This window comes from Vulpes vulpes, chromosome 3 (genome assembly GCF_048418805.1).
Source record: "Vulpes vulpes isolate BD-2025 chromosome 3, VulVul3, whole genome shotgun sequence".
Lineage (NCBI taxonomy): Eukaryota > Metazoa > Chordata > Mammalia > Carnivora > Canidae > Vulpes > Vulpes vulpes.
The window spans coordinates 103,426,747-103,437,048 of NC_132782.1; the positions used below are offsets into that span (position 1 = coordinate 103,426,747).

General features: G+C 46.7%; 1 protein-coding gene across 1 annotated transcript; it reads right to left on the reverse strand.

Annotated features, from left to right (window-relative positions):
- Positions 1-2,728: 2,728 nt before the first annotated feature.
- On the reverse strand, positions 2,729-8,414 carry LOC112923343 (uncharacterized). The gene is made up of 2 exons (XM_026003150.2): positions 6,702-8,414; positions 2,729-2,942 (listed from the first exon to the last, which is right to left on the reverse strand). The coding sequence occupies exon 1, from the start codon at positions 8,383-8,385 to the stop codon at positions 6,751-6,753; it is 1,635 nt and encodes a 544-aa protein (XP_025858935.2). The 5' UTR covers positions 8,386-8,414; the 3' UTR covers positions 2,729-2,942; positions 6,702-6,750.
- Between the last annotated feature and the right edge of the window lie 1,888 nt (positions 8,415-10,302).

Here is a 10,302-nt window from a genome sequence, read left to right on the forward strand (position 1 = left end):
ATTCCACACAGGGAGCTCGATGTGGGATTGGATCCTGGGATTCCAGGGTCACACCCTGAGCTGAAGGCAGACACTCAACCGCTGAGCCACCCAGGCATCCCAATAACATTTTTTTAAGAGAAAGAGCATTAGCAGGGAGGGGGCAGAGAGAGAGAGAGAGAGAGAGAGAGAGAGAGAGAGTCTTAAGCAGGCTCCATGCTCAGCATGGACCCCCATATGGGGCTGGACCTCACGACCCTGAGATCACAGCCTGAGCCAAAATCAAGAGTTGGACGTTCAACTGACTGAGCCACCAGGCACCCCTACAGTTAGTAACATTTTTAATGTCTGTCAGTAGCACTGTGCTGAGGGTTGTAGGGAGACTTCACCATATACCATTTTATGCTTTTTGAATTTTATATGAAATATTTTTCCTAGTCAAGATTTAAATTTTAAAAATCCATTCATCCTGTAAGAACATTTCTAAAAATTTTTTTTTTAAGATTTATTCATTTATTTTCGAGAGAGAGAGCACGAGTGAGGGGAGAGGCCGAGGGAGAGGAAGACAAGCAGACTCCTTGCTGGGCAGGTAACCCAACACGGACCTTCATCTCAGGGACCCAGGATCATGACCTGAGCCTAACCCAAGAGTCCAATGCTCGACTGAACTACTCAGAACATTTCTTTTAAAATGTAGGTAAAGGGGAAACTTGGCTGACTCAGTTGGTGGAGCATGTGACTCTTGATCTTAGGTTATTTAGAGCCCCACATTGGGTGTAGAAATTACTAAAAAATAAAATCTTAAAATAGGGGAAATAACCAGGAGAGTTTGGTGTTTTTATGTTTGTTTGTTTGTTTGTTTATGATAGAGAGAGAGAGAGGCAGAGACACAGGAGGAGGGAGAAGCAGGCTCCACGCCAGGAGCCCGACGTGGGACTCAATCCTGGGACTCCAGGATCGCACCCTGGGCCAAAGGCAAGCGCCAAACTGCTGAGCCACCCAGGGATCCCCGAGTTTGGTGTTTTTAAAATAAAAACCATTTCTAGTTTTCTTTCAAGGCGACCATCACCCCTAGGCACTGTGGTAGCTCCTGAGGTCCACAAATCACAATTCTTAAGAACTGCCTCTATTTACCAAAGACAAAGTCCAGTCATATTAAAGATTTTCTGTGGACTTCTGTGAGCATGTGTGCACTTGCGCTCACACCCCCTCTACATTTATCTAGTCCTTTGTTCTGTAGTACATTAAAAGTGATTTTTCTCTAATTTCCTAACTGTGCTTCCTGAGATATTAAAATAACTGTGCTTGCCTGGTGCATCTTATATATAAAAACTCAACTGTTGCATATATGTATTACTTAAAAAGAAATCTATAAATGTCAGATGGTTTATAAACTGCCGGTTTAATCCAGTTTTTTTTTTTATTGTGGTAAAATACACATAATATACTATCTTGACTGTTTTTAAATGTATGGTTAAATGTATGGTGTTAAGTACATTCGTGCTGTTGTGCAACCAATCTCCAGAACAACTTCCGTTGGAAACTTATTTTTGGTTTTGTTTCTTAAATATTTTATTTATTTATTCATGAAAGAACTAAGAAGCAGAGACATAGGCGGTGGGGGGGGGGGGGCAGGGGGCCAGGTAAGCAGGCTCCCCTCAGGGAGCCTGATGTGGGACTGCATCCTGGGACTCTGGGATCACTCCGAGCCAAAGGCAGATGCTCAACCATTTAGCCACCCAGACGTACCTCACTGGAAACTCTATACCCATTATACAACTCTCCATTCCCACCCCCAGCCCCGGCCCCTGGCAGCCATCCCTCTACTTTCTGCCTCTAGGAATTTGATTTTGTCATATGAGAAATGTCGTATAAGGGGAACCATACAGTATTTGTCTGGCTGTGACTGGCTTACTTCACTTAGCGCAATGTTCTTCTATTATCCTTTGTTCCAAATAGCTGCAATGCATAGTCTTCCAGTCTGAGCTAATTTTTTAATTTTTATTTTATTTTTATTGTTTTTAAGATTTTACCCATTTATTATGAGAGACACAGAGAAAGAGGCAGAGACACAGGCAGAGGGAGAAGCAGGCTTCCTGCAGTGAGACTCAGCCCAGGACCCTGGGATCATGCCGAGTCAAAGGCAGATGCTCAACCACTGAACCACCCAGGTGCCCCTGAGCCAATTTTTAAAAAAATTCTAAATACAGAAATATGGAAGCATAGGATGGAAATGCGGAAGAAACATAAAAAGAACTTCTATTTTTGGAAGTTTTGATCAAAAGTACTATAACCACCTAGAAACAAGCTTTTGCCTATAATTGGAAATTTCAAAAGAAAACTACCTGTATATTAAAGCATTCTTGCAGAAATAAGCTACTAATACATAGAAAGGATATAAGAGGGTACTCTCAAATGAATTTTATTTGCTTATTATTAAAATATGCAATCCAATCAGTTTTTAAAACCCCTTGGGAAAATAGGAAATTCACGTTCCTTAAGTCAAAATGAACGTATAAATATATATTGTGGCATGTTACAACGCACTCATTGTGTTAACTTTTCTACTAGTTAGTGAGGTCATGAAGTACCCTTAAATCCAGACTTATATTTTCCAATGGCCATTTCTGTGGGAACTGTACTTACTTTCATGTTCACCCAGTGTATGCGAGGCATTATTTTCCACTTAGAATGCTAGAATGCTTTCACAAGAAGTCTATTTTAAAAACCAAGTTATTTTAAAACAAAGTTCATTTGGAATAGCATAGTTTATTATGGCTTAAAACTTTGGCAACAGAGAACTTTATGATATGATGCTGGAAAACTCTCCCCAACACTGATACACGCACACTTGGCAGAGGCAGTGTAGCAGGCCTGCTGGTCTGAGATAGGTCAGGACTCCACACGGAGGTTTCCAAAACGAGGTTATGGTAAGTATTTGTGCTTTTATAAAGTTGGTGATTCTGCAAAGAAAAAAGGGAATTTTTTTTTGAGATAGTATTTATAAACAGAGTAGAACAAATAAATTAGAGTTCTTGATTTCCACTTTCTGGGAGTCAAGCTTTCAATACAGAAGTCACCCACAGACTTCTCATGTTACAGTTCAACTTACAATTGACAGGCTTACAAAAAAAGCTCATTAATAACTTTAACTTGGAAGGAAAGCTTATCATCTACACCTTATAACAATTTATACATCAACTGCACGTTAATTCCAGCTCCGCTATTTGTGTGACATTGAGAAAATTACTTTTCAATCAATATCAAGTCTATTCTCCTCGAGGTGACATAATAATGGTGCCTACCTGCTTGTTATGACAAATGAGACAATGTCTGTAAATTACTTAGTAATTTGTGCATTATAAACACCCAATATATGTTAACTATAGGTTATTAATAAATGCCCCATGTCTGTGTTGATTCAAAACGGGAATATAAAGATAAATAAAACAAAAGTGAATAATATCTTCATGGTCAAGGGGCACCTGGGTGGCTCAGTCAGTTAAGTGTTTGCCTTTGGCTCAGGTCATGATCTCAGGGTCCTGGGATCGAGCCTCACATGGGGCTCCCTGCTCAGAGGGGAGTCTGCTTCTCCCTCTCCCTCTGCTCCTGGCCCCTCCCCAGGCTCATGCTCTGTCTTTCTCAAAAAAATAAAATCTTAAAAAAAAAAAAAGATCTTCATGGTCTAGAAGATATTACTATTTAAGAGCTAATGAGTCCTCTGAGGATAAAAAGATATTTTCTTAAGTACCTCATGAGCTATAGAGCAATTTTTTTATTATTCTAGATCAGGGTTCCTCAACCTCATGGTAACAGTGTTCTGGGTGGGATAATTCTGTGTTGTGATGAGCTAGTCAGTCCACTGTGTGTTGTGTGGCACCTCTGGCCTCTACCCACCAGATACCAGGAGCATCCTTTCCTCACTCTGCATTTTTGTGTTGCCATGGCCTATCAATGTGAGCTTCAAAGACCAACCTGGGCATCAGTTTCCACTCCTCAGAGCTGCCAATGCCTGCCTGTGTGGCCAGTGGTCTGCTCAGGACCTGAACATCACTACCTACACAGTCTAAACTCCACTATTGACAAATGTTAGTCATCAAACAGTGGCATTTCAATCTGGGAGTCAGAGACTCTGGAAATCACCTCTCCTCAGGTCAGTGGACCAGGATGAGATGGCTAGGTTCTCTGAGAGCAGAGAATTTTACCCTCAGGTGTAGGTGTCACTGGGTCAGAGTGAAACATCATGTTGGCTGTAGGCCTGACAGGCCAGGCCCCTCACCCTCTCTCTCAGGCCAATTGCTCTTAGGTGAATGCCTCCAGATGATGCAACTGGAATCAAAGTAACTGCCTACCCAGGTAAGCTGGGGGCCGCTTTCTCTCTTATTATGTAAGCAGCCACAAAATATCCTTGATTTTGCCTCTTGGCCCACAGAGCCTAAAATATTTACTATCTGGGCTTTTATAGAAAAAAAATGGTCAACTTTTGTTTTTTATATGTATTTTTCTCATGGTCAATACAGAGAAATGTCTCATAACATTTGGTGTTCATTCTACCTGACGTGATCTTTGTAGCAAAAAAAAAAAAAAAAAGTTATGTACGAGTAAATAAGTAAGTTATGTACAACTGTAAGTGTTTTCAAGATGAATGCCCATGGAGCCCACACTTGGGTTAGAAACTGTTGTGAATGTCTAAGAGCTTCTGTTTTCAGCTCAGAACTAACTGGGAGAGACCCTAACAATTATTATCTAATTATTGTCCTAACACTATTACCTTACAATAATGACCACAGGTAGAACTTTAACACACCTCTTCACAAGTCTTCAAAGGTCCTCCTCCCCACTTCAACCTCCGAGTCCCAAGCGGATGTCACGCAGGTTCCACATGGGCACTTGGATTTTATTTTATTTTTTCACTTGGATTTTAAAATGAAATAAATTCAGGGGCACCTGGGTGGCTCAGTTGTTGAGCATCTGCCTTTGGCTCAGGACGTGATCCTGGGGTCCCGGCATGGAGTCCCACATTGGGCTCCCTGAAGGGAGCCTGCTTCTCTCCCTCTGCCTATGTGTCTCTCATGAATAAATAAAATCTTTTTTTAAGATTTTACTTATTTATTCATGAGAGAGAGAGAAAGAGAGGCAGAGACGCAGGCAGAGGGAGAAGCAGGCTCCATCCAGGGAGCCCGATGTGGGACTCGATCCCGGGTCTCCAGGATCATGCCCTGGGCCGAAGGCAGGTGCTAAGCCACTGAGCCACCCAGGATCCCCAATAAATAAAATCTTAAAACAAAAACAAAACAGTGTCCAAACTGTACAAAACCAAAACAGCCAGAATGCTCTGTCCCTATATATATCTATAGAATGAATCTAGGTGTGTGTATACACACCTATATACATTCTATAGAAGGAGAACTGGAGAAAATTATAAGGAAATTAAGAGTTTGACTTCCACCAAATATTCAATTGTACCCCACCCTGGAAATGAAACCAACCAAGATGAAATAAACTTCTTAGATAATACGCTGGTAGCATTTAAGCAAGGAGCATTAAGATAACCTCCAAATACTGCTCTGCCCTATACTCCCCCTCCAGAGTAGGTAATTTATGGAATAGGATTAAAGAGAAAGAGCAGGAAATGGATACTCAGAAATGAATACCATTATGACCACACTTAACCCACCAAGGAGAAGGCTCACCAATTTTGACCTTCACGTGGGCTTTTTCTACCTTTCTAACTGACAAGGGGTTGGGGAGTTCAGTGGAACTGGTCCTCAGAAGCCTCAACCATAGAGTTCATCAAACAGGTTAGCACAAAGGGTCTTGTGGTTTAGTATAAAGCTCGTGGGATTTAGTTCAAATGGTTTCCAAACTTCGGGATCATTCAAGTTTCACTATATACTTAATTTTTACCTTAAGTTGACTCATGTAATGTGTTTTTGTTTGCTTGTTTTTCTTAAATGTATTTTGAAAAGCAACTATCGCTATTGTAAAGAGAAAAAAAACCAGCATTATTTGGCATAAATAGAAGTTATCCATTGCAAAAACCCAAACACATGTGGTATGAGAGATCCTAGCTGGGTGCAGCTGTTGCCTACCAAAGTGTTGGTGGCTGGAGATTACCAACTCCACAGTAAGGACGTACTCCTTGATAGAATCAAAAAGACCACAAAAGAATTGAAAGGGGAAGGACACCTGGGTGGCTCAGTGGTTGAGCCTCTGCCTTGGGCCCAGGGTGTGATCTCACATCGGGCTGCCCGCAGGGAGCCTGCTTCTCCCTCTGCCTGTGTCTCTCATGAATAAATAGATAAAATCTTTAAAAAAAAAAGGGGGGGGGGAATAACTTTCCCACTGGAGAACTCATTGCTACTTAATGCTGTGTCCCTGTACCACCTAAGATCATGTTGTTTCAGAAACAGCACAGTCCCTTCCCCCACCCCACCCACAGCTCCAGATGGAATGTCTTAATTGCCACCCTCTCCTTACAAAGCCTAAACAAAAGAAAATGATCTCACTCTCCAGTGGAGTAGGTAATGCCTTTAACAGCACTAGGTTTCAAAAACCTACCAAAGTTCAAAAGATGTAATCCCTGAAGGAACAGACCACCTGCCCTTCACCTCCACTCGCTTAATATTTTCCAACAGAAGGGCCTGAGGAAACCATCAAAAACACAGACCCAGAAATGATTAAGGAATATTGCAGGTGATGATTCTTCCAAAGGCACTTACTTGGCAGAGGCCTGAGAGGCCACTCCGTGGGCTGGGGTCTGGTTCTGTACTAGGGAGGCTGACTTTTCTTCTCTGAAGCAGGGGCAGGTGTGCTGCTCTCTTGGGACAAGGACTGCTGGGCCTGGGGAGCTGGAGGCCCCGACTCGGGGGCTGAGGATGCTGTGGCAGGGAATTCCTGCTTTAGCTCCTGGCCTGCTGGTGGCAGCGGAGTCTCAAAAGCCTGTGTGACTGGCTTCTTCTGAAGCTCCTGGGCAGGCTCAGACTGGCTGGGAGCAATCCCTTGAACACAAGAGATGGTCTCGGAGGTCTGGGGGGTGTGACACAAGGTCTTAGAGTCTGGGACTGCATGCGAGACAAGCAGCTCCACAGGCTGGGTCTGAGAAGACTGGGACGAAGGGAGCTGGATCAGAGACACAGGGGTGGCCAGGGCCTCGCCTTGGGAAGCCTGAGCACCTGGAGATGGCGTTTGAGAGGCGGAAGGAAGATTCCCCAGCTGGCTCTGGCCACCTGGGGCTTGCAGGTGGCTCAGGGCAGGAGACACCTGGGGGTGGCTTTGAGAAGCCAAGAGGACTGGGAGGTTCCTCTGGGCAGGCACTGGCACCACGGGATGGACCTGAGAGGCCACAGAGACTGCGGGCTGGCTCTGAGGGGCTACACCTGTCGATGGGCTCATGGGGGACAAGGGGACAGCAGGCGGACTCTCAGAGGGCCCAGGGGGCGCAGGCTGGCCTGCAGAGGCAGGAGTGACCGCAAGCTGGCTTCTGGAAACACGCAGGGCTGGAGGCCGGCGGGCAGAGGGGACTACGGGCAGGCTCCTGGAGGAGAGCACGGCTGCGCACTGGGGCTGGTCTGGAAGAGAGGGAGGGAACCCAGGCGGCACCAGACGAATGAATAACGAGCCCTTGCCCCGTCCTGGCGGCGCAGCCTCGGGGCCGGGGGTGCGAACTCGCTCGGCACCCCCGGCTGCCTCGGGTTTGCGGCCCAGGTCCTCTCTGCACGGGTCCTGCGCGTCGCCGCCCTCCTGGCCGCCTGCCGGCTCGTCTTTGCCCCGGTGCTCCTCCTCCAGCCGGCTCTGCAGCTGGCCCGACAGGGTCACACTCTGAAGGAACGCCCTGGGCCCGCAGCGCCGCCGCATCCGCCTCAAGGAGCTCGACACGTTGCAGACGGTGATGGAGATGCGGCGGCCCAGCGCGTCCGCCGCGGAGGAGGAGCGCACGGCGGCCGGGCTCTTCGCGGCCTCCTCCGCCGTCAGCTCGATGTTGCCGGTGTACCAGAAGACCCACCACAGCAGGCTGAAGAAGATGACGATGGAGCCCAGGTAGAGCAGCAGGTCGTAGAAGAACAGGTCGACGAAGACCCCGGTGAACAGCAGGGCGGCGCCCACCGTGTCGAACACCACCGCCAGCCAGAAGAAATGCCTGCAACGGCCGAGGCCCCGGTGCTTCTTGGCCTCCTCGACGAAGTTCCTCGAAAACTCCATGAGTTGCCACTGCCGCCGCGGCCGCCGCCGGGTCCGCGGAGGAGACCCGGGCGGGCCGTGCAGCCGCAGGCCGGCTGTGGGCCCCCGCGTCGCCATGGCAACGCCCCGGGTGCGCCGCGCAGGGGGCGGGGCTGGAAAGAGCGGCCGCAGCTCACCTGCCGGGGGGGAAGAAGCCCCGCCCCCGACGCCGGAGACGGGGCGCATGCGCAGTACGCCCGTCGCCTGCGTGTGCGCGCGCGTCCTCCCCGCATGCGCAGTGTTCCTCCCTCCCAGTGCGCAGGCTCACGGCATAGGGACGTGGGCTGGGGGGGCGGGGGCGGGGAGTCTAACCTAGTTAGTGTCCCTGCCTTCCGGGAGGGGAGCAGCTGCTTCACCTTTCCGCGCGCCTCCGCTTTGGGAGCCAGGGGCAAAGGATCTTCTAGTGACTGCCCCTGCGTCTGGGAGGACGGCGGGGCCCCCAGCTGCTGCCACAATGAATGGTCTTCCTTTGTTTAGGTCCAAGAAGTGCTTAGATTAGGATCTATTTTTGTTTTTTTTTTAAAGATTTTATTTATTTATTCATGAGACACAGAGAGAGAGAGGCAGGGACACAGGCAGAGGGAGAAGCAGGCTCCATGCAGGGAGCCCGACGCGGGACTCGATCCGGGGTCTCCAGGGTCACGCCCTGGGCCGAAGGCAGGCGCTAACCGCTGGGCCACCCGGGATCTAATTAGATCTTAATTCCCATCTTACCCGTTTGCGGGTAGTTACATTCTCGTGCTGGTTAATAGCAGACCTAGAGGGGAATGATGGAGGGCTTTTCCACCTCTCATTTTCTTCCCCTTTGGTGTTTACCACGTGTGTTCACCTGTTTGCCCCGAGCCTTGGGAGTAATTAAATGACTGCTTTTCCACTAGTCCCGACAGAGTAAGGTAGGAAGACAGTGTCAAAAGTAGGAAGGCCCTGGAGCCCAAAAACTAAAATAGATTAAAAATGAGCTCATGTGAAGCTTGAGCATTGGGTAAGACCTGGTGTCATTCAGGTTCTGTTAATAAAAAGCCTTGGCCAAGTACTCACTTTTGGTCATTCAGTTGTTAAAGGCAGGATTTTTTTTTTTTAATGACTTTTTCAGGGCATCTGGGTGGCTCAGTGGGTTAAGCATCTGCCTTCAGCTCAGGTCCTGATCCAGAGTTCCCGGATGGAGCTCTGCACTGGGCTCCCTGCTTCTCCCTCTCCTCTCTGCTGCTCCCCCTCTGTGTGCTCACCTTCTCTGCCAAATAAATAAATATTTTTAAAGAACAACTTCTTAATTTTAGGGGCGCCTGGGTGGCTTAATTGGTTGGGCGGCCAACTCTTGATTTCAGCTTTGATTGTGATCTCAGGGTCATGCAAACAAGCCCCCCATGGGGCTCCCAGCTCTGTGGGGTCTCCCTCTGCTCAAACTGTATTTCTCACTGTCTCTAAAATAAATAATCTTTAAAAATAATAACCTTTTAATTTTAGGAGAGATTTGCAGAAGAGTTGTGAAGATAATATAGACAGTTCCTGTCTATCCCCAAACACCCAGTATCTGTGATATGGGGAACAAAGGCAAAAAAAAAAAAATAAATCTCCTTAGAATTTACAGCCCATTGACAAGTCCTTTAAAAAGGCAGAGTTACCTCCCTCTAGGAACTGCCTAGAAGTTAATATTTTGCTAAGGGCAAAAGGCAATCTTAGGTTAACATTACCTGGACCTCTAGGATCTTGTAAGTCTTCAACATATACAAATTCCTTTGGAAACCTCCTTTATCTCTACCCTCCAATATACATGCTAGGAATCATCCTCTTAGCATAGGGGGTCTCATGAATAAGGTTTTATTAGACAGTAATAAATGACCTTTCCTAACAGTAGCTAGTCCCCTTAAGGTTTGGAAACCTTGTTTACAAAATTCTTTGGAGACTTACACTTTCCCAAAGCCCCTCTCAACTTGAAAGTATATAAAGTATATAATCAGCCACCCCTCACAATCCAAGTGCAGCTCTTTCTGCTCATAGGTCCTATCCCTGTATTTTAATAAAACTACCTATTTGGACAAAACACATCTCAAGAATCCTTTCTTGACTGCTCTGAACCCCAATATTTCCATATCATTTATACTT

Bases quoted from the DNA above. Each gene is read 5' to 3' on its own strand.
- LOC112923343 (XM_026003150.2), bottom strand. From the start codon at position 8,385: ATGCGCCCCGTCTCCGGCGTCGGGGGCGGGGCTTCTTCCCCCCCGGCA.